The 24,791-nt window shown below is 39.1% G+C and overlaps 1 protein-coding gene across 6 annotated transcripts in view; it reads left to right on the forward strand.

Annotated features, from left to right (window-relative positions):
- Window positions 1-23,066, forward strand: part of LOC103140022 (serine/threonine-protein kinase DCLK1-like) — a 57,946-nt gene extending 34,880 nt beyond the window's left edge. For 3 of the 6 annotated variants that reach the window (XM_007554987.2, XM_007554960.2, XM_007554969.2), the window contains 12 exons: window positions 8,633-8,727; window positions 16,352-16,433; window positions 16,879-17,051; window positions 17,285-17,404; window positions 19,918-20,064; window positions 20,438-20,571; window positions 20,687-20,764; window positions 21,092-21,188; window positions 21,278-21,358; window positions 21,437-21,550; window positions 21,738-21,811; window positions 22,967-23,066. In XM_007554987.2, the coding sequence (XP_007555049.1) occupies window positions 8,633-8,727; window positions 16,352-16,433; window positions 16,879-17,051; window positions 17,285-17,404; window positions 19,918-20,064; window positions 20,438-20,571; window positions 20,687-20,764; window positions 21,092-21,188; window positions 21,278-21,358; window positions 21,437-21,550; window positions 21,738-21,811; window positions 22,967-23,024 (1,253 nt within the window). In that variant the 3' untranslated portion in view covers window positions 23,025-23,066. Of the gene's footprint in view, window positions 1-5,885; window positions 6,033-8,632; window positions 8,728-16,351; window positions 16,434-16,878; window positions 17,052-17,284; window positions 17,405-19,917; window positions 20,065-20,437; window positions 20,572-20,686; window positions 20,765-21,091; window positions 21,189-21,277; window positions 21,359-21,436; window positions 21,551-21,737; window positions 22,406-22,966 lie in introns of those variants that run through there. The other 3 variants (XM_007554944.2, XM_007554953.2, XM_007554978.2) reach the window with 2 other exon arrangements.
- Window positions 23,067-24,791: the final 1,725 nt, after the last annotated feature.

Below are 24,791 nucleotides of genomic sequence, written 5' to 3' on the forward strand. Positions count from 1 at the left end.
CACACTAACTTAAATCCTTTCAAGTCAAATAAGACATAAAATAAATCAACTAAAACCTTAAAACCTTTGCCAAACCAATTCTGAGTAAAAAGCTTTAAAAGCTGTTCAGTGTGAATTATATCTGTCACAGAGAGCATTTAGCACAACATCAAACACCACCTGGTGTCCCTCTGAGTGTTTGATTGCCCATGACTGTGTGAGCTTACAGCCAAAATCTGGACACTGCTGAACACTAGATTTGTGTGTGCGTTGGCGTGCGCGTGTGTGTGTGTGTGTGTGTGTGTGTGAGGGGGTCGGGGTTGCCATGTGCACAAACGCTGTTTTTCACACACTCACACTAGCTCCGTAAATCCAATCAGGTGTTAAACTGAAGAATTTCACTGGAAACATGTTTGTTTTGTGGATGAGATGAAACTATTTGTAGTGAATGTTTTACAGTTATTTCTATTACCCAGTTGCAGCAACACAACAATCTGTTTGTAACCCTTAAATAAATGCTATGTTCTTGCATTGCTCCCATTCTTGGGGAAAACATAAATAATTATACGGTCCAACGAAACGTAAGAATATATTTCCCTTTCTTTATGTTGGAGAGAACTTCAATGGATGTATTGAAAAGAAGTTTCCCTCATCAAAATTTTACATTTCTAGTAATATAGATGAATATCTGAGTGTGAAGCCTAAATATGATTTGAACAAAGAAGCTAAGTTTGTTTTTTCTCAATCGCATGAACCACACCTCTTATTCGGATGACAATTTCAATCCGTTCTAGCTGAATCCAATGAGAGTATTCCGATTGGAGTGTTTATGTGACACATTTTTATTCAGATTACTTAAACATGCCTACTGACCCGACTCTGAGTTCCTTTTGGATGATGGACCTTATGTGCGAGGCTGAGGCCAGTTACCCAATGGATGAAGCTTGGTTTGTTTTATTTGTGTTTCACTCTCTTCTTTCATTATTTGGTCATGATTAATATATTTGTGTGACAGTAGGTACTTCTTCTTGATTGTAGCGGTGACTGGTTCCAACAGTAAATATTTTAAATTTTAGTTGCAAGAAATTAAATCCAAAATATTCATCCCCCAATCAGATTTAGATTGACAGTGATCCTCCAGATAACAAACAAATCTGTGAAGAGAGCTAAAAATTAGAATGATGCTATGACTCTAAAAGTCATATTTGATGATAAAAAAAACAAAAACAAAGAAACAACAAAAAACAGACATTAGAAATGGACCAGTATGACAGCACTTATGCATAGTTGGGAAAAGAACAAAGAAATCCACAAACTCAAAAATCATTTATTTGGTTAGATTTTTTTTTTTTTTAGATGTTCTTGTCGTTTTTCTCTAGTTTTATGTTTTAAAATGAGACAGTCATTTCTGGATAGGAGTCTATAGCAGTCAGATAATGTAGCTTTCGAGTCAGAATGTTTTATCTTTTGTCTAGGTTTAGGAAAACGCGTTGTCCTTTCTACTCAGGTTTAACAACAAAAGCCTTCCAAGAAACGAGACAGAATGCGTTATCAGTTCCCAGCAGCATCAAACAACTTCTCAGTATGCAGCTCACAGTAGATGTGAATTTAATTCTCCTTCCTTCTTCTTACTGAAGCAAAATAAAGCAACCTTATATGTTGTCTGTTTGTTGGGTATTTCATTTTGAGTATAGCCACCCCATGTTTTATGATTACAAAATTATATAAGGAGAAGGTAGAGAAAGGAAAATTACATGACAATAAATATGGAAAAGTGTCTGCTGTTTTCTGTCATGTTGTGCTTTTTCTGCCAGTGGTTGTGAGTCGGCAGGCTCAACACTGTCACCGCTCGATATTCGCTCTGCGATGATGCCACAACCCCGGCTGAGAGTGCATATACACACCGACCCAAAATAATGTGCGAAAACAATTTGCACTCAAACATAGTTCCTCTCCCCATCTCACCATCTGTGCCTCCGTCGATGCCTCACGTCTGCTAAAAATCAACAGAGAAGTGCAGATGGTGTCATCAGCAAGCATCGCTTCGACACCTCTGCATCTCATCTCGCTCTTTGTGTTGAAGCCTCTGGGGTGGGGTCACCCAAAAATAAGATCCAGTACGTCTCCAGAGAACCCAATCCTGTCTGAGAAACTTTATGAACTGTAAATGTGCTATATTTGGAGCATCTGTTACTTTTGTGCTCCATAAAACCTGTTTATGCAGGCGAACATACACAGAAGACATAAATGCGCATTAATGTGTATGAATAATACAGGTTATTCACTAAAAGTCAGTAATCTATGTGTCGTGGTGCCAATTTATTTCAGACATGGAAAACATTTCTCTCAAAATTCAACTGTGACATAATGACAATTACTGGTTGTATTTATTTGCCATTAAAGTTCTCAGTAATTATAGCTGTTATTTTTGGTTGCAGTTGATGTGATGCATTAAATGTCATTGCAGCGCTAATCTCTTATGAAAATATGTGGCTTACATAACAGAATAATGCTGGGTGGATCAATTGGTTCATCATTACTTAAAAAAAATCACACACTTTACTTACTATTTTACACAAAATATTGTAAGAACTCTTTTCAAAACTCTCTGCAAAGTTATAGCAATCACTCTAATTTTTAAATCTGTGGTACAACTAAATGAAATCTCCTGCAGCCTTCAGAAGTCAAGTTAGCAGCAGGTAGAATCCACTTCTGCAATGTAATCTCAGGATAAATACAGTTCCCTGTGAAGGTTGCAGAGATCTGGGAAAACGTTATGGAAAAGTTTAAAGCTAATCTACCAAGACATGGTCATGTAGAGCTACAACATGTAAAACAATGTGTTCTGATAAAATAAGACCATAATGAAATTTTCTGGACATAAATAATTCATGCATGATGTTGACTGTGAAGCATGGTGGCAGCGTCATGCTACAAGAAAACCAGTTAAAAGCTGCTAAAGACTTGAAACTGGGGGAGAGGTTGACCAGCAGGACAATGACTGGAAGAATTCAGTCGGCGCTATAGTGGAATGGTTTTGATTAAAGCGTTGGAAGTCTAGACCTAAATTTGACTGAGCAGGATTTGGTGGGATTTGAGCATTGATTTTCACAGATGCTCTTTATCCAGTCTGACTCAACTTGAGCCATTTTGCGACTCAGAAAGAGCAAACACTTCATTCTCCTGACATGTGACAGACTTGCAGTTGCAATTGCTATGAAACGTGGTTCAAATGCACGTCACTCAAATTGTGGGAGTTCTTAGCTTGATGCAGTTACTCCATTGTTTATTTTTTTATTTTTTTAATTCTTTTCCATCAAGCGATAACTGTGTGATCTCAATCTCTTGGTGCTTCGCTATTTGTTACACACTCAGTATTTCCCAAATCAACAAGTTCATTTACTTCAGCCTGAGCCTTCATTTTCCACATTGGCGCTGTAGCTTTACTCTAATCTGTTATAGCCTTAAACAGTTGGATGTACAGTCGTATTCCTGCTTGGGTGTCAGACACCCTTCAGCTGACTCATAATTGTCACTTCAACTACATGTTAAAGGCTTAATTACACTAAAAATAGTAGAGCTCGCTGCAGGCTGCTAATAGCCCAATTTTAGTTGCATATTTTTTCTGTGTATTCCACAGTCACTGGAAGGACATCTTTTTTTTTACCCATCTTAGGCTTTTTCAAATTTTCACTGTAATGTGTCACAATTATCAACACACATCACATATGTTTATTTTGCATATGCAATAGTAAAACTACTATCAAAAGTATACTTTGGAAAGTAAAGGATGGCCAATGAAAAAAAACTGCATAAAAGTATATCTTTTATATGCTGAATTTATATCAATTGCATTTCAATCTCTGAGAAATATGTCACATATTTTTCTTAACGCTAAGCATAGTTTTAATGCCATGCTTTTACAAAACCATGCTTTTACTGGCACTGAAAGTACCAGTAATAAGCTGCAAATATAGCTGAATTATGAAACTAATAAAAGGTGCCATATTCAAGAACAGCTGGAGCCAAGGTTTGAGTATCATAAGTGGCAATTGCTGCTGTACAATCCAGTCTCCTTAGTTAGCCCTTGGCTTATAAGACTACCCCAGTGTGTCTGCACCATAAACAAGAAAGAAGCATATATTTTGTAGGAGTTTCATGTGCTATGTTTCTGCTAATTTACTGTATATAAATATTTGGGCATTGTTATCAAAATCAGTCGTGCAGTTAGAGCTTCCCTTTCACTAATGTACTAAATAATAGAATGTGTTATGTAACAACTGTTCCCACAAATGCTCTCAAATGTGTCTGAGTGCACATTATATACAACCTCATGAAAAATTATCACATAACCTGTTACTTTTGAATAGCCTGTTAAGGACTGTTGACTAAGCTAGTGTCTCGTTTATTGTAATAGCTGCTCAGGTTGTAAAATCAGGATGTATCTGTAATATCTAATGAAAATGTTTAAGGCAGCATGCAAGCAGACAGCTTAGACCAGCAAATGTTTACACCTGAAGTCTGCAGCTGCAGGGTAAAATCCGCATCATATTCAGATAAGTATAACTTTTCCACCTGAGGTACAAAATCTGACCCAGATATGTAGTTTTTGACTTCTGAAAATGCTTTTCAGCTCCTGACATTTTTGAGGAACGAAAAATTGATTTTTATTGAAAATGACAGTTTTAGGCTGCTGAGTAATATTCTTGTCATTTTTCTCTTCAGCCCAGATAAATCGCTCCTGAACTTTCTGGTGAAGTGACATAACGTAAGGAATGTGACAGCTGTAGGCCGTATGCTGGATATGTCTGCAAGTGGTGGTTCTTGAAGCTCTGAACTCCTGCTGCAGTCCATACATTTTGAAACTTCACCAAACTCTAAAACGCTTTGCCTCAAAATCCTCACAAGGTTTCAATTATCCCTGTTGCTCATGCACCTTTTTTGATCTCAGTTTTTCTTTCCACTAAACTTTGCATTCCAATATTTTTGAATACAGCACTCTGTGGATGGGAACATCTTTGGCAGTGGCATTTTCTGGATTATCCTTACTGTATAATGTGTCAATAGCCATGACTGCCTAGCTATAGCATCACTGTAACATTACTTTTCATTTTATTTGTCTTAAGCAATGTTATTTTCTGATACAGTGAACTTTGGGTTTTTGTTAACTCTTAAGCCACAAAGATCGAAATTAACAAGAATAACAGTATAAAATATGTAACTCTGCTTATAATAAATTTACATGAGTTATATGAGTTTCATTTTTAAATTGAATTACTAAAATGAACTTCATATACAACTATAACTTATTGAGGCATTCTTGTAATTATCATTATACTATATATCAATTTAACTGCAGTAGTGAAGGAGAATAGCAGCTAACTGAAGCAACGTCTTCAGTTAAATAACAAAATGTTTTGTAGGATTTGTTGTCAAAAACAGTTAATATTAGATTTTACAATGTTGATCATTTTATTACCAATATCCATTACCTTTAGAAATTCCTTTTTATAGTGTGGACTGCTTTTGTTTCTTCGGGAATGCAAAAATGGAGGTGTTGAGTAAGCAGCTGAAGCTTTGGGTGGGTTTTCTGGTCATAAATAGAACATTTCTTTATGAAGAAACAGCTTTTAGAACACTCTGTTCTGAATCACTCCAGTATCCACCCATTGCTTTAAGCTCAATCCACCTGGTCGTCATTCCGTTTTGCTTCCAGATTAAATAAAAGCGTAAGTTTATGGGTAACTATAACCGAGCAGCACTAAAAGATGACAATTTTAGATTTTTTTTTTTTTTTTTACCCGTCCTTCCTTTCTCTTCTGCCAGCTCTCGCTCTCTCCCTCCGCTCCCCGTGCGCGTCAGAGTTTGCGCAAGCAGCCTCTCCGCCTCTCCGCCTCTCCGTGTAGTATAGCGCAGCTCCGTCTCCCATTCACACCAGTTTACTACCAGACACACACTCGGTCGGAACGCGTTAAAAAAAAAAAGGTGCTGTTCCTTTCCTTTCGCCACTTTGGATTAACACTGTGCTTTTTTCACCATGCTGGAAGTGGAAGGTAGGAAACTCAGCCGACGTTTTTGTTGCCATTTCAAGCCCGAAACTTATGTGTTAAAATCCGGATGATACAGTTTAATAGATGTTCTATTCCCCGATATTTGACCTTGACGAACAGCTTTACTAAAAGCGATTTTTTTTTGTTTTTTTGTTTTTTGGTATAAAATAAATCGGTGACATTAACGCTGTAGGCTAATATCGTTTAGTAATTGAAAGGAGGGCTTCGCTGTCTAACGCTGATGCTGAATTTCATCAATGAAGGAACCGCACCGACAACTTATCGTTTTAATTTATCCTCACGTGTAAAAAAAAATAAAAAATATGAACGTTAGATTAATTTAATGGCGAAGCCATCAACCGATTGCTTCATGTCCTTTTAATGTGGAATAATTCACAAAGTTCTTAGGCATGAATTGGACTACAAAAATGTATCCTTGAAGATGCTTTTATTGTCCAATTCATGCTGAGGCTCAGGGAATCATCGAAAGAAAGCATTAACAAAAAAAGCTTGTGTGCTGCATCAAGGGATTGACTGTGAAAATCTATGCTGTCTACATTTAGCAATCTTCAGGCTTCAGATTAGTGGGAAAATAAGGTTCAGAAGTGTGGAAAAAGGTAAAACACGGAGCGCAGAGGGGGACTTGATAGCGACAAAGATTCATAAATACCTTTTAGTGATTTATTTATTTATTTATTTTACTTTATTTCCTGAATAACGCCTCAGTTCTTCAGGAACAGACCTATTTTTTCTCTTCAAACAACAGACCTTTACTGCACAATAAATCGAGTTTGTATAAAATTGCTTCAAACCGGTATCTACTCCAATTTATAGCATTTAGGGGTGTGACATTCAGATCCAGAGGTGATAAATTTGGTTGCCTTTTATTTGTTTTCACAAATAGAGAAGAAGGTCGACAAATCCAAAACTAATCAATGTAGAATAATTTTCTCAAATGTTCTGCCGTCTTCTGTGCCCAGTGTTTGTGATTCCCTAAATTGAGAAAGGTCAAGCATGAAGCCTATAGCAATGCTTTCAGTAAAAGGAGAACAAATTCCATGTAATGAGTTGAAATGGCTTGATTTTTCATGGCAACTCTAACAATGCTAATAATAAATCTGTGTTCCTTGTAGAATAATTTGCTTTAAGCATTTTATATTCTGAACTAAAGTTGATTAAATGCAATCGAGGGTCCATAAAAACAAACATATAAATAGAATGCAATTAGTATGCACAATGGTAGCAAATGCAAATTCTAGAATTTTCGATCAAACAAAACAAATTGGCAGAATCCGGCTGGCGTTGTCAACATCAAGACGGCCACTGCTTTTCACACTACAATACAGTAACGTTTTCTCAAATTTTGCTTTAAAGAATTGTGTTTAGGGTTGATTGGTCTGCCCAGACCTTCAAACCAACTGTGAGAGAGACCCTCAGTTAAGTGGTAATACTGTCAATAATCCTGAAGCAAATGCATACTTTTGCGTCTGTAAGAACTAACTTTAGCAGCTAATGGTTAGCTAGTTGCAATATTATTTTAGTGTTTAAAACTCAGCCAAATCTTCTCATTTGTCTTACTTACTATTACAGCAGTTAGACATGCAGTCTTTACTATTGCATCGTAATATTGTTGTTACCGTTGCTAACCGCAGCCGTTAATGATGGCCACTAAAGTTGACATTCATTTTAAAATTCAGGAGCCATTTCACAGTTTATTGATTTTATTTGATAATCAGTTTCAAACTCTAACATTCTTGTTTGTTCTAGTAGCCTGATTCTGATTAATATCTTTGGTTTGTATAACCTTCACTTTGCTGAAAACTAAAAGGGGGATATTTTCAATGCTTTTGATCTCATAAAAGTCTCACAGACAAGAAAAGAAAAACTGTAGCTACAGTCAGTGGCAGTGTTTGATTCAGGTAACTTATCTCACTGCCCAGAATGACTATATGCTTTAAGATTCCACTCTTTAAGATCCACACAAGGTGTGTGTAAAGAATACTAGCGCAAAAAAAGCATTGTAGCCCAGCAAATTTTAAATTCAGTCAGTGCTTTGTGATTGCAAAATTGCATGTTATTTTGTACTGACATGATGCATCTCCATGTGAAATTCTTAATGATGCCCTCAAGTTTATTTTGCCTGACTGCACGACTCAGGTGAAACGTTGATTAATATAATTTTCTTGTTTAACGAGATCCTGCCACAGGGAATTTTTTGTGCTGCGCTTCAGCTGGAAAAAGAGACTACTGAGGTCACACGTGCACTGAACAGGCAGTCCAAAATGAGGACGACCTTCGCTTACCTCCTGCCGTCAATGCAAATAGTTTGAGCGAAAGGGTTTGAGTCATGGCTAAAGAAAGATACCAAAACATAACATAAGTGAAAGAAGCGTAAAATGGATTTTAGTGTTTCCTTTTTCTGCTTCCTCACTCCTACTCCGTCTCATTCCTGTGTATGGATATGCTGAGGGCGGAAGCGTGGGCTGCTATAAATGTCCCTGAAAAACACCAGTCCGGTTTTAAATGTTTTTCTTTTCCAGTCTTTCCCTTTCTCATCTCTTGTGTGTTCCACTTTTCTCTCATTTTTTTTTCTCCCCCTCCAGTGAACGGGACGCCGGCCAGTCAGCAGTCCACTCCTCATTCGGGGAAATCTCCCACCCCCTCCCCGACCAGCCCAGGCAGCCTCAGCCGACGCCAGGTAGGACTAGCTTACACAAGCAGATACACACACACACACACACACACACACACATAACACACAATCACATAAGACTTCCACCCACAATCAGCCCACACATTTTAGAGACTTTTAAGTCTGTAACACACTCCTTTTATGTTCTCAGGAAAAGGACAAAGCTGTGACTGAGCATAGGCCAACTACATCTTAGAGTCACTTGAACAGGAAGAAACCAGCACATCCCAACACCTTTAGCATCTAAGATCAGGGTGGGGAGTGAAGCTTTGATCGCATCCAGTACTGCTCTGAGAAGCTCTGAAGGCATTTACGTTTGGACACGTGTTACTAGCCGGAAAAACACGTCCATCACATTTGCACATATGCTGACGCATTGCTCTTTGCTCCTCGCCGAGAATTCTATCTGCAAGTGTTAGCGCTGCATCGCACAGCGCCAGCCCTCGCTTCTAGTTATCTCTGGATTTATGAGTCAGCAGTTTGTCCAGCATCTGATCTAAAAATGACGAGGGCGGATCTTGTGTCGTTTTGTATGTGTACGCCCTCTGCAAAGGGTTTAGAAAACATTTTACAGTAGTAAGAGTTCATCAATTCAACTGTTTGTAAAGTTTCATTTTACTGATTAAAACATTTGTTGGAAACACTTTCTAAAGAGGATATGAGGTAGGATAGTAGTAGGATTGACGCACAAATTGAAGGTATAATGCAGAGACAGAACATGCAACTCAATGGAAAAATGCTTAATTCAAAGACAAATTGTTCCTTCTGATTTCGTAGCCCCATGGTTGGGAGCTTATATTTTAACTTAAATTTGTCAAGATGAACGTTTTGGTACAACAGTGATAATGGTGAGCTTTTATTTTCTCCTTCGACAGAGCTACTGATTTCAGCAGTACAAATGAAGCTCATGTAGTTTTTCCCCAACCTTGTGGCTGAAGGGCCTTCCATTTTATTTTTTAAATGTAATTCAAAAATTTCCAGAAGAATTAAGTTTTTGGATTAGTTTCTGTCTTGACCAAAGCTCAGGAGACTCTTTTTTTGATTTATATTAACTCATTGCGATATTGCTCCTGCTCTGATAACTTTGCTTTAGTTTTTTCTTGTCTTTTCTTCCGTTTAGGCAAATTGAAATACTTTTTAGACTTTGTCAAGACAAACAATGCTGCTCTTTTCTTTTTCTTCTGTTCTGCCATTTTTTCAGTAACATTGGCAACATAACAAGCCAATATAGCTGGCCAGTGAATGTGGCTTTCTGCTTGGCTTGTAGCTTGCACGCAGTATTTAATGTTACAAAGCAGCCCTTCTATATTAAGAGAGGTAGTTGAGCATCCTCTAGTTTCCGTGCTGTGACTGTTTGCATTTTTCCACACCTCAAAGCTTTGAATACAATTTTTAGTCAATGAACACTGGCTGCCATAACGAGATTGTTTCACCTTGACACCTCAAACACAGCTAATTAGAAAAAAACAAACAAACAAAAAAAAAACAGAATATTTATTTAACTGTATGTTCACAAGGCACGGGGGCATATTAATTTAACATGACTTATTTGAAAAGTTTTGTTGCACTGTTTAAATAGAATGCCATTAACATAAAATATTTATATACCCAGAGATAAGCACTTACAGAGATGCCTGTGAATGTATTTGAGAAAACAAGGTCTAGAAGCTTCATAGGTTCTGTTTTGTGCAACATTTGACAAGCGATTTGTTAAAACAAGAAGGATCTATCAGTGGTACGGTTGTTTTTGTACGCCACAGCAGTTAGCCAGGGCTGTGGGAGCGGCTCAGATTTGGGTTGCAGCTACTGAGAACCAAACAGCAGAACTTACGCATTTGCCTGGAACTGGGTCGACATAAAAGAAACAGGCTGGCACGTGCATACATTAACCCACATTGCCAAACACACTCGGAGAATAAACAGGGAGAGCTGTCATGATTTAGACTACTGAAAATTTTAATTTCATATAGAAAATTATCTTTTCTTAACTGTGAACACATACACCAAAGTAAAAATTAAATTGAATTGCTTCAGACCGGAGTCAAACTTCAAATTGGTAAAGGTTGGAAGTTATTCAGCTTTAATTTTGTGTTTCTGGTGACTACACATGTGAATTACCATCTTATTACTCAGGAAAACAGCTTATTCTGAGATGTGATCGTAGCCTGAACTCATAATGAGAAAATGAAAGTAAAACACACTTTTTTTTTGCACAGTTCACTGAAAACAGCAGTTAAATTCTTCTGAACATCACAAGCTGAGAGCCTATTTCATAAAGAGAGATTATTCTGGGTTTTGCAATTTCTAACACTTTACTCTGAGCCGGCAATAGCTTGACTAGAAGGAGGAGTGGAAGCCTCTTTCAGCCCATTATCTCCCCTCTCCACTCTGCAGCTTCACACTCTTCAGCAATATTATGTTATAATTCTCGCCCGTGCGCCTTACTTTCCTGTGCTCCGTGGTAGAGATTCCTTCTCTCCCCTGTGCCAGTTTCAGCTGCAGCCATTTCTACTCACTCACAGTGAGTGAGCGAGAATGAGTCCCAGGCCTACAGTCATTTGAAAGGGTGAAATTGTATCCCCTCTTTCTCCTGTGGATAGCTTCCACAGGAGAAATGATAGAAGCAGGCACCAGGTTCAAAAAATCACGTACATCTGTACTCTCTCCTTACAGCTGTCATTTCTGATCTGCAATTTTTGTAAATAGATGCCCTCTTCAGCTGATTTCTGATTTTTCTTTGAGTAGTAATGTAGGGCAATATTTTACTGAAGTAAAAAGTCAAGATTTTACCAATATTGTGAAACAAAAGTTATATTATTGATCACCATGGTTAGCATAGCTAGCAGTGCAGCAATTTCCATGAGTATTCCTAAAGAATGTTAGATCCTTTAGCTTTCGACAACACTGCTAATATCTCTAAATCCAGTGTGTTGCATGACAGATGGAGGTTGAGAACTCTTAAGGTAAAATGGCGCAACTTTGCTGTGGTCCTTTTGGCCTTTCTGTTACCCGATGAAAATCTTGTTCTATCCAAAGAATCGTTGAACCTCAAAACATACCTTAACATGTCTAAGAAACATATATTTTTTTTTATAGATTTCCAAAGAGAATTCTAGATGCAGCCATATTGTTTCAGTCCTCCGGTTCACTTTAACATGTCACCTTGGTGGAATCAGCTCTCAGAATTAGGCTGCCTACATTCCTCTGTTCAGTGCAACCTGTTTTCCTCAAGGATAATAAACTGACATAGTAGCTTTTATCTTTTAAATTTCATGCATGCAAAACTGTATTTACAAAGACACGCATAAATCCTCCAGGAATCCGAGCAGACATTCACGCACGCTTCAGAAGAAACACTTATGCATAAAATCATCATTTGTGCTCTGGTGGCAGATGAGCACGATGCACTTGCTGTCTGATTTACACATTCTGTGCACAACGTGACCTATTTTTGTAAACTGGCAGCCAAGGCTTATAAAAGTGGTTTGCATTCACAAAGTCACCCACCTCCTCCCTTCGCTCCCTCCTTTCTGTTCAAACTTCTCATTGTCCCTTCAAGCCTCTCGCTTCTCAAACAGCAGTCGACTTCTCTTTCATATTTTCCTTTTGAATGTGCCGACACGTTCGGCCACACAGGCTCCCTCACCAGGCTTTGCGATCTGAGGCGGCTGTAGATGAATGAAAGAAACCAGCGAGGTCACGGCTCTGTGAAAAATACAAAGAGGAGAAATAAATCATTAAGCGAAAAAACAAAACATGATGGCGACACCTTGGAGGTGAGAGAAACAGACGTTCACGTTGCAGAACCTGCGACAGTCGGGTGGTTTGGATGAGCTGACTCTCATCCATATGATGTCACATATACCATCTTTTCACTCTTAGGTGTCTTCCTCAAGTGTTCATTAGGCGAGTATTTTAGCCAATCATATCCAATTTCCATTGAGTTGCATGCTCTGTCCCTCATCCATATCACTCATTTCTTGTATTGGGTGATTTATCGTTAATTTATTTGTGTGTTTGTGTGAGAAAGAAAGAAACTGTGAGATGAAGAAGAAATTATCCATTAAACCTTGTAACATTGTCTTATTCATCCATATGACTGTTTTTTGTTTTATTTTTTTCCCTTGTATTGTACTGTATTTCCTGTTACTTTTTGTGTTTTATTTCATTAAGTAGTCTGTTTTTTTTCTTAATGTGACTGGCTGCACCACATTAGTCTCTCATTAGTTTCTAAACCTGTAGATTTGAAAGTTTTATTAACAAAAATAAGTTATTTAAATGATTTTAAAATGTGTAATACTCAATGCTCCTTAATATAACTCTTTTGCAAAGAGATACAGAACATTTTCATGCATACTTTTTTCTGAGATAAATCACATTCATGATATGGTGACTGTCATGTGAGGCTGCCAGCTCTTCTTGGCTCATTTGTTCCCATTTTGTGTTTCCTTTTTTTCTGAATGTATTCATTTTCATTTGTTTGAGTCATTAAATTTGTCGTTTCATTTTCATTTTGTGGTCTTTCTTCGTGTGCTCCTTATGTTTCTTATTTTTATGTATGATTGCAATTAACTTTTCATAAGCTGCCCAACTGAGCCGAATAGCTCTGCATTAATAACTAGAAGCCCAGAGCAGCTGCTATCCACTCTGTTTGGACACATTTCTCTTCATCTATGCATTTTTGGTATATAAAGAGATACAATTATTACAGCTTCCTCCATTTAGTAACAAGTCTGGTGAAAATGTGTAGCATCATTAGAATTGCTTTTTCAGTGGGCTGGAAAAACAACAAATAATGTTTTATAGTTTGGTTCCCATAACAGTTCACATGAACTAGAGTGCAAGTATATGAAGATTTTTCATCTAAATTCCTACTTTATGTTTTTGTTGTTCAGGCTTTCTAAAATGTTTTATATAAAATCAATGACTTCCTGGTTGCTTGGACTGTAAGTATAAATAACAAAGAGGTCTGTTTTTGTTAGTCACTACATGTGAAAATAAGCCTTCAAACATGAAAAATGAAAAGAATCAATCATCTCTACTTTCATGCACTGACTAATGCACTGAAATACACAATTGGACATTTTAAATGCCTTACTTACAGTTTACTGGGCTGATTTTAATTTTAATACTTTAGAAAGCGCACCTGAGGTCCTCTAAGTTTCTTTTAAAAATTTGTCTTGGGTGTATTAAATTAAGTCTTTGCAAATGAAGTTCAAAATCCCGATAAGATCCCATCACTTTGTCTGAGTGGCAGAGCAGAAAAAACGGCAGTCTGTCTGTCTAGACAACAAGTCCAGTAATCTAATCTGTCTTGTTTGCTTTTTAAACCCAGAGAGTCATGCAGGGACAAAACCAACTCTTCAGTTTCCCTTTAATCATATTACATTTTTCCACCAAAAACAAACGGCGTTAAGTCCTTCATCTAATATTGTCTGGCACTGAAAGTGACAAAGAGGCTGCAGGGGAAAAAAAAAAGAAAGAAAAAAAAGAGCCTCGATTCTTTGAGGCCAGAGAGACAGAGAGCAGGAAGGCTTCGGGATGTGTCTCCTAATCAGATTCAGACAGCAGCACAGAGGACAAAGCTGGAAATATCTCCAAGTTGGTTATGTAAATGTGCACTGCATTTTTAATCTGCAGCTCTACAGCTGGCAGCCTTTCCTTACCACCACAGAACAGATCATTATTTCTGCCTCAACACATCTGCTTCTGCGATTATGCTTCCCATTTAAAGTCAGCCTCCCCTAATTCTCTTTTATCCACTGACCAGTTTTCAGCTGCCGAGCGCTCCCATTGCAGATTTGAAGAGAAGTATGTCCAAAAAAAATTATGTGAAAGGTGTTTTGCCAAGTGTGTTTTTTAGCAGAGTGACTCAGTTCAAACAAGAGTGCCGAGCTCTGGAGTCAGAAATAACAAAATGAGCCAGCAGGGAGAACGCTGGGCTTTATGATATAATCATGATTAACATCACCCAGAACAGACTCCTCATCCGTTCTCTCTCACTCTGTCTGTCGCTCCATCTGTCTCACCGGCATCCTCACAGAAAATACAGACAGCGTTTTCATCGAAGGTTGAGCTCACCTCCCAGTCTGCAGACAGGAAATGGCCATATATAGGCTTTCTGTCTCCTCGCTGGAAGTTTCATAAGCTGCTGCTCTCCTCTCTCTGTGAGCAGTCTCCATAGCAACAGTATTTTGTTTCCCTCTGTGGCAGGAAGCAAGAGAGAGAGGGGTAGAGATAGGAGTTTGAAATGAGACGGCCAGCGTAGATGTACGATTAGGGCACAACAACAGAAATGGACATACGGAGGAGGAAAAACGCAAGAGCAGAAAGAGGAGATGAAAAGCACCGCAGGGCCGTCGGGTATTAAGTGGGTTTTCTTGCTCTGGGAATGAGTGCCCGACCAAACACAAACATTATATAAATCTGACTTTAGTCTGACTCATGGCTACATTCAGATAGGTGTTTTTCAGGTCACAGCAACAGAGATGAGTAAATGCACCGACAGCAACTCAGGCGAAGAATTAGGGCAGATCACTTCTGTAAATAGGTTCTGAACAAAAGTCGTTAAAGTTCAATAAAACGGCCTTTTCCGTTTCTGTAACGACAGTGAAGATCCTCACAATGTGCAAGTGTCAGTCATTTTTTTTCACGAGAAAATCTGTAAAGTTTTGACACAGAAAAGGGTTTGTGGTCCTTGGCAGCACAATGGGCAGCATAACGTATTCGATTGCCCTTTAGGAGATTTTTTATCGATTGAGCAAAACTATTTTTCTGCAACTGACTTTTTTTCTCTTCATTTGAAAAATAAAGGTATATATTTACATATATAACAGAAATACCAATGACGTTTTAATAGTTTATTTCAATGGATGGCATGTCTATTATAGACTTAAAATGTCATAACAAAGAAGTCATGCAAAAACTAAAGAGGTGTATCTGAATCACACACACACGCACACACATGCACACAGTGATAGTTTCTGACATGAGATAATGGCAGTTACCCAGGGCAGTTTTAAAAAAGTTGGGCGCAAAGCGTCATACCCTTGCCTCCATTTTGGGGACATCGTCTTGTTTTTCCCAGTCCTTGATGTTTGCTGGGACAGACATTTCACTTGTTTTGTAGCAGAGATTTTCAAAATCCTAACCTAATGCTGCCAATTCAAAGATAAATTTCAAATCTAGTTCTTCATTCTGATTGGATTATTAGGAACCAATCAATGAAAGCAGTTGTTTAAATGCTAACACCTTTTTTTTCACTGGACATACAAAGTAATGTGGCACTAACATTTATCATTCTAAAATAATGTTTTCCTACAAACTTGGAAGCCAATTTGTTTTTCACCTCATACCATTTGAAATCCTTTGTGAAGTGTATGGAAGCAGCAGTTCTGTTGCTTCCATAAAAGGACGTTACATGTCAGAGGAAATCCTGACATTTTTATCTTTAGAGAACAGCAGATTGCTCATATTAGACCTTCTAACTTGTGGAACCTGCTGTTATTAGTTTTGTGTGAGAAGCAGCAGTGATGAACAGAGGCATCCATGATTGAAGCAGCTTCAATCATGCATCATGTGTTTTATGGAATAAAATCATTTTAAAGTGAATTTCTCTCCCTCTTTGCAGGGGTCACTGGGTTCCTCCACCTCTTTGTCTTCCGCCCAGGTTTCCAGCCCAGCGGAAGACAGCAATGACATCAATCCTGAAGGTGAGGATCATTTATGTTGGAAAATTGTTTCATTTATTAGTAATTAAGGAAAAGCTTGACTCGTTCAAATGTCAAACTTGAATGAGTCAGTTTTTGTGACCTTTGATGCCTCTTTTTGTACCTTCTTTATGCTTCTCTGATTTGTACATTCTGTTCTCAACATGGTTTCTCACCACTTCTTCCCTCCTTTGGTGCTTTACTGTAAAATATTGATGCTGTTTTATATTGTGTAAAAAGGTTATTCAGTTATAAGCTTCAATATCTGGAGAGAAAAAAAAAATACTGATCTGGAGAAAAGGGTGAACATGTTCTAAATTAACATGACATCTTAATATTTTTTTTTTATTTTTTTTTTTACTCAGAGCTCTGCAGACCATTTTCATAAAGTGGTACATATTTTTTAGTCTGTAAGCAGATTTGAACCTTTTGTGTCCCGCGCCTGCAGCTGAGATTCTCCAGGACGAAGTTCCTGCTGTGCCGTCCTACATATCGGACCGCTACAGGGTGGGCCGGATGCTGGGTGACGGGAACTTTGCAGTTGTGCGCGAATGTGTGGAGCTCTCTACAGGAAGGGAGTACGCTCTGAAGATCATCAACAAGGGCAAATGCAGAGGCAAGGTAAACAAATGTCTGAAAGCAACTTTTGAATTTAAACTGTGTCCAGTCAAGGAGAGAAACTGTAATGTCTGTGTAATGGAAAAGAAGTTTTCATAAAGAGCATCATGCATGGACTGTGATTTAAGCTAATATTGTTAAGCTTCAAACATGCTTTTGCTTAGCCTGTTTGGTTAAATAAATCTACTTTTATTAATTCAAACATCTCACTTAGTTGTTCTTCTGTTTGCTCTAAGGAACACATGATTCAGAATGAGGTGGCCATCCTCCGCAGGGTCAAGCACCCAAATATTGTTTTACTCATTGAGGAAGTGGACACTTATAATGAGCTTTACCTGGTCATGGAACTGGTCAAGGTATGTTTATTTCATATTGACTAAAGTCTATACAGTGTCTTTAAATTTTTTCATATTTTGACACATAAGCCTCAAACCTAAGTGGAAATAATTAGGATATCTGTGTGATAGGTCAACACAGAGTAGGGCAAAATTGTGAAGCGCAAAGGTTTAGTTTTAACTATTTTTCTATTTTAATTATTATTTGCAATTATAACTGCAGTTGTCCACCTCTCTCCTTTAGTTTTGTGCTTTCAGGCTAATGTTGCAAAGAAATCGTCCTTAATGTTTTGCCTGGGGAAATAATGGTTTACCTAACTAACCAATTAAAAATCTGAAAAGTGGGGCATGCATTTTGTGTACATCTCTACCAACTTTGCACGTCCAAAAAAAATGTTTTCTTTTCTGACTCATCTTTTCAAAATAGCCAAATCTCAGTTTGTCTGGATGAAGAGCATTAGTAATTTTCTCACCTTGCCACATCTCTTAAATTAGATTTTGGTTTGGCCTTTGACTGGGACATTGTAGTACTGAAACATGCTGTAAACAATTCCATTGTATCTCTAGCTGTAGGTTAGATTTAGATGTAGATGTAGGTTTTCCTCCTTGAAGGCGAACCTCCATATTCCAGCCTTTAAAACATTTTCTTCCAGGGTTGTCCTGTATTTAACTCCATCCATAAAGGACTTGTGGCAAACTGCAAACAGCACCTCTTTTGGTCTTTTCCTTTTCCAAAAAGGGCTTTCTTTCTACCAGTCTTCAACAAATCCTGAAGTTCAGCTGTCTTGTGAACAGATTCATGGCCATTTGCTCTGCTTAGGGATACCAAACCGAGTTTTCAGTGCATATTCTATTACACATGATGCTGATCCACATCTTGAGCGGAGCAGCTGAGATGACGACAGAGACAGAGGCGTAGCAATCAAGCAGCGCAACGAATGACGAAGTCACGCAGCATGAGATGGAGAGAATCTCTCCTTGGCTCCAGGCGCTCTTGTGCTCGCATTCTTCATTCTCTCTCCTGCTCCATGAGTCGAGAAATGTTTGTGCATAATTCAGGAGCCAGGAATGCAATCCATCTGTTCGTTCTGTTGTATGGAGTACTACAGGATATAGACGTGAGCCAGTCTGTGGGAGAAATGTGCGCACTTGTTACCATGTCCAAAAGAGGGAGGAGGATGAAGAGGAGGCTGGGGATGAATGAGGTGGAACATAGTCACTGCCAGAGCGAGAGAGACAAATAATGCAGAATAAGATGATAGTAATCACATATTTTCTTCTGGGTTCTTTTGTTGGCTTCTGATTTGGGTTTGTTACTTTAATTTGAACTAAGGGAGCAGTCAGAAAACAATTTGAGATGATATCGGGAGGGATGTTACCAAATTAAACCCTTGGAGAATTTATGCTTTTTTTTTGTAAAAGCATGATGTCATTTTGACTGAGGAGTGATGCAAAATAATCTATTTGGGGAAAAAAATATGCTATGAATGCATTGTTGTTAGTCAGAGTTTTATTGATTATAAAAATTAACATCAGCCAGTGTAAGACAGGAGGTTATCTAGATCCTGGGTTCCTTTTAGACTGACTAATAATGAAACAAAGTAATCAGAAGTTATGTTTGAAATTCTCCACAGCTCATATAAGGCATAGAGTAAACATGTGAAAGAATGTACAAATTCACTAAAACTATGTATGGAGGACAGGCCCTGAACGCGACACCCATTGTTAGACATGGTGGTGGCAGCACCATCCTGTGGGAATCCTTTGCAATAAATTATGCTAGAAGATCCTGGGAAGTTGCAAAAAACTTGACACTGAAATGGAGGTACTCCTTCCAACAGGACAACACCATAAACTAGCAGAGGCACATAGAAATGCATGCCAGACTTTTCAGATTTTATATTTGTCAAAAACAAGAAAATAATTAAAACCAATTATCCATTTTCTCCCACTTCATATCTATCCACTACTTCCTATTTGTAATGTCCTGTGCCCACTGCAGTTGAGCAGGGTTTCTTTTCCAGCTCTCATTTAAACAATTGTCAGTCCGGAGGTCAAACCCAGACAGCGAGTCTGGCATTTTCTTGTGCTACTTTGTCCAAAGCTTCAGAGAGTCTGAGAAAGTGCTAGATGACAGAAAACCGGAGTCCTATTTTAGTCCTCTGCTCCATTTAGCTCAGTTGGAGAGACGGTCTCAGAGAGCATGGGAGAAGAGAAGAGGCTGAGCTCTGGAAAGGCGAAAAATATGACGATCTGAAACCTGAGAGAAACGGTTAAAGGAATCAACAGACGTAATTGCAGGAAATGCAAATTACAGACGTGAATGAAAAGTTTCAAACAAGCTCAGAAATGGGGTCATACATCACCCCTTTCAACCGCTGATCAGACAAAACATGCACTGTTCAATGAATAAAACCATTTCCTGGAGAAAGGACTAAGCGACTCAGTCGGAAAGATTGAATCTGAAAATGCCAGTACAGTTTCCCCAAAACAGTATGGTTCCAGTCCTAATAACTCACATGACTTGTCTGCAGGGGGGAGATCTGTTCGACGCCATCACCTCTGCCAACAGATACACGGAGAGGGATGCCAGTGGGATGCTCTACAATCTGGCCAACGCCATCAAATACCTCCACAGCCTCAACATCGTGCACAGAGACATCAAACCAGAAAACCTGCTGGTGAGTTAACACATGTACAGTAACTTGGTGATTTGTGGTGTCCTGCGTCTTCGCTTGGTCCCTGAAGGATGTAGCATGTCCAGTATTGCTCTGCCTGTTCTATTTGCAATACAAAGACATTATTTTGGCAAAAGTTTCTTAAACTAGCTTTCATATTAAATTTTGAGACTGGATGTATTCAGGTGATAGAAGTCTACTTTGGTCTTTAATCCTTAAAGGACAGCATCTTAGTATTTACAGCAGATAATATATATTAACTGCTTATTACCCTTTCATAGAACTTCATTTTTCCTACTGCACCGTGTTACACTCTGTGGAGCTGTCTAAAACCAAACCTCTAGTCAGACCGACTGTTTTTTATGTGAATTTGTAGGTGTATGAACACGCAGATGGCAGCAAAAGTCTGAAACTGGGAGACTTTGGTTTGGCGACGGTGGTGGACGGACCCCTCTACACGGTCTGCGGGACGCCAACATATGTAGCACCTGAAATTATTGCAGAGACAGGGTAAGAGTCCTAGTTCAGATCAGATGTGAGGATGGCTGCAGAGCCAAATGAAATCCTGTCTTCTCAGCAGATCAGCAGTATTTCTCATTCTAATTATTTCTTTATCTTTGAATAGGTACGGCCTTAAGGTGGACATCTGGGCAGCTGGAGTCATCACCTACATCCTACTGTGTGGTTTCCCACCTTTTCGAGGGTAAGCTTATAGTTACCTACAAACAGAAGTTTTTTTATTGCATCAGGGTTCCAATATGTAGCTTTGATTGACAGAAACTTGAAATAATCTCTTGTGCTGAAGTTTAATTGGAGTTGTTTGAATTTTTTGTTCTCTGAACAGGGACTTTATATAAAACCTTAAATGAGCTTTTAAATGTTTCTTTTCAAGGGTTATTGTTTTGCAAGCACTTATTTCCACCACTCGATGTCTCTATGCTACACCTGAAAATCGTACTTTAGCTGTGACATAGCTCTTTCAGAGAACTACTTCATTCATATCTGATTTCTATTATGGACATTTTTGCAGGAGCAGTGAGGATCAAGAAGCCCTTTTTGATCAGATACTGATGGGGCAGCTTGAATTTCCTCTTCCGTACTGGGACAACGTGTCAGAGACAGCGAAGGTGAGCAATCCCCTGAATGCATCGTAATTGTGAAGAAGATGATGTGCTACCACAGGAACAAGCTCACCCTCCGCTGCTTGTTTCTGCAGGATCTGATCCGGTCCATGCTGGAGGTGGAGGTGGACCAGAGATACACTGCCCTGCAGGTGCTGGAGCATCCTTGGGTTACTGTAAGTAGAGCATCTGTGAGTTGGTGGGACTGTCTTTCCTTCAGAAACGCTGACTTGCTAATCTTCTGCTCAATGTAGAATGAGGGTCTGTGTGAAAACGAACACCAGCTGTCTGTAGCGGGAAAGATAAAGAAGCACTTCAACACCGGGCTCAAGGTCAACGACACCAACGCGGGGGTGTCAGTCATTTCTGTGAGTAATCAACTGCAGACCCCGATATTCCACTGCTTTGACAGCTATCGCACACAATTAAAATGTTTTACACCAAAGTAAAATTTTTTGTTCTTTTGTTCACGTAGCTCCAACACTTTAGACAGTTCCAGCTTTCTGAGTGAAGTTTTCTCACGTGTGCTGGTGTTTGGTTTCTCTTTGTGTTCAGCTGGATGACAGCTTTTCTATGCAGCGATCTGGGTCGTTGGATTTCTACCAGCACCCGGCTATGTACTGGATAAGGTACGCCAGGTTTCCATGGAGATGTGAAAAATGCCACAAAGTGGTCAGAATTCAAAACAAGCTAAAATAGTGTCTGTGAAATTGATGGCCCCAGTCCCATCCATCGCTGAGTGCTCCCCCGCTGGTTGGCTGCTACTGCTGTGCTGCTATTTCAGCATGATTTGTTGTTCGTACTCGGCTTTTTGCTTCTTCCCTTTCATCCTTCCCTCGGTCTGAACACACATTTCACACCTGCTTAACCTGCACTGTCCTGTGTTGTGTTCATTTATTTGTGTTGCCTGGAACAAAGCTGCATCTTTGATGGAAAACGTCAAAAATGAGTGGCACAGTGATTTCTTCAGAGAATGTTTTTTTGTGAATCCTGCCTCTTCAAACAAATGCTGTTGTTCTCTGTTTGCGTCTTTAAATTCCTGTGGTTTCACTCTTGCGTGCATGAATATATTGATCGTTTTTGATGTGTGTTGCTTTCCAACCCAGCTCACTCTTTTAAGAACTGGCTTCTGTTGTCCGGCCCACCCACTGACATATGAACAACCTTGAGAGTCGCAGCTTTTTGAGACACCAGTGGCAAGAGGAATTGACAACACACATGAACAAATTAACAACAAAATTAGCAGTTTGATGAACCATTGTGTCTGATTTCTAGTTACTTTGGTGTATATTTGAGTTCATAATGATGAATCTTATGAACGAGTTTTATGGAAATTAAAGGACTGATGCAGGATTCTTATGATATCTGGAAAAGCATATTTATTTAAGTATTTTCCAGATCTGAATATCGGTCTGTCCAGCAATACCTCTCTCCATGCCTCCTCCTTCAATTCTCTGGTTATATGCAAAGCCTTACAACCGTAGCAATCATTGTGAATTACTGAATTTACTTTTTTTTTTACCTACCTATAAAACGAATGAGAACTTAGAAAATTTGATCCTGTAAATGTATGGAATCATGACAGAACTGTGTAGGAACCCTGCTAAAGCTTTGGAGAAATCAAAAACCTTATGCAGACTATTTAACTTGGTAATTCCTCTTGTCACTGCCCACCTAACCACAAATCATTTCCTGACCAGCATGTGCAAAACTTGTCTGTCCCCCTTACAGTGGTACACATGATGGATCTGATCAGGATGTTCTACTGTGTTTGTCTCTGACAGGCCACCCCTCTTGATAAGGAGGGGCAGGTTCTCAGACGAGGACGCCACCCGAATGTGAAGCCGTCGCCTTTGCAGATGATCCAGACTGTGAACGCAGAAATGACAGCGAGGGCACTCCGGCCGGAGCCTCCCAGTTGCCTCCCCGGCTTGCCCGCAGACCCTCCCTGTCCGACCCCTGACTCTTGCTCCGACCCCTCCTCGGATCCAAGCCCCCTGTCGGACTCAGATGATGTCTCCATCAGCTCGGTCAGCACCGTCTGCTCCCCCAGCTCACCCTTCTAGCGATTAGACGGAGGAGGAGGAGGAGGAGAAGCAAGGAGGAAATCCTCGTCCAGCTCCTCCTGTATAGAGGAGAAGGAAGAGGAGGAAAAGGAGGTGATCCCCCCACACCTGACTGTGGGGTCATTGCAGATAACTGTGGAGAAAAGACAATTAAGAGAGAATTTTTAAAATCCCCTGAATCCATCTATCCAATTCAAGAGGAGAGATTGATGGAGGGGTGGAAGTGGAAAGATGGACTTCCTTTTGTTTCTTTTGAACATTTTCTCATCTGAGCACATGTCGAGCTCAAGGAGCAAGAAAGGGCGTGAATTGTTTGCCTTTCGGTGATGATCCGGGCCAAACATGGAAACTTCCTCACTTCTGGAACAGCTCAATATGGCAATATGAGAACACTGACCGATGTTCATGTTTTATTGAACCTTATTTAATCGTGATTTATTTACTAAATTTTTTTATACGCATTGCTCTTTTTCATAGAGGAAAAAAAAAAAGTTGTTGTCCTAAAGAGCATAGTGGAATAAAAATGAAGGAGACATATGTAGAAATAGAACTGGGACATGTTAAAGTAGGCTGGGGTAGACTTGGTCAACGCTGGAATCAAAGCTACGAGAAGCAGAAATTTGTGAAGATGTTCAGAGACTCGTGCTACAGCTCTGCTCCGCTCGAGCTTCGCCTAACACAGGGTTTACATGTTACAAAGACGATAATGGTGCATCTTCTCTCTTCTTTATACCTGCTATGGTCACAACATCTTAAACCAGAAGATACAGCAGCATCCAAATGCTTGTAGCAGACATCTGAACCACCTTTTCTGAACACACTCACGTTGCGCTGACACTTCATTGATCTTTATTTTCAACCAACGCCGCCGTTGTAATCCATTAACATTAAGCTGCATCTCGGCAAATTAGAAAACAATTGAAAAGTTCATTTATTTCGTCAACTTGATTCAAACTGTGAAACTTATGTTTACATGACTTATAACACAAATGAAAACTTCACTTGTGTATTTTAATATTACATGAAACCCATAAACAATTTTTGTTTAACAGCTTACTGAGAATATCCATGTAGCTATTTTACAACGTATTAATTCAGTGCTTGGTCAGAGGCTCCCTTTGCACGAACTACTAGATCAGTGGAGTGTGTAATGGAGGAGGTCAGCCTGTGGCTCTGCTGAGATATTCAGGAAACACAGGTTGATGTAGTAGTGGCCTTCAGCTCACCTGCATTGTTGGAAATAGTGTTTCTCATCTTCCTTTTGATAATATCTCATCAATTCTCTTTCACGTTTAAGTCAGGCGAGTTTTCTGACCAAGTTTGGTGTCGTCATGCTCAGTAAACATGGTACTGGAAATCTACGCAGCATGGATAAGTACCAGGTCCTGCTTATAACAGTCATCAGCATCTTCAGCAGAGGGAAGGGAAAATTCTTGAATGGACTTTGTTTCAAAATCATCTTAAGATTCCCCATACACTTTTTTCCTCCACTCAATTTTCCATCTGTATTCTTGTATACAGCACTGTGTCTAAAGCCATCTTT

This window comes from Poecilia formosa, unplaced genomic scaffold (genome assembly GCF_000485575.1).
Source record: "Poecilia formosa unplaced genomic scaffold, Poecilia_formosa-5.1.2 Scaffold3, whole genome shotgun sequence".
NCBI lineage: Eukaryota > Metazoa > Chordata > Actinopteri > Cyprinodontiformes > Poeciliidae > Poecilia > Poecilia formosa.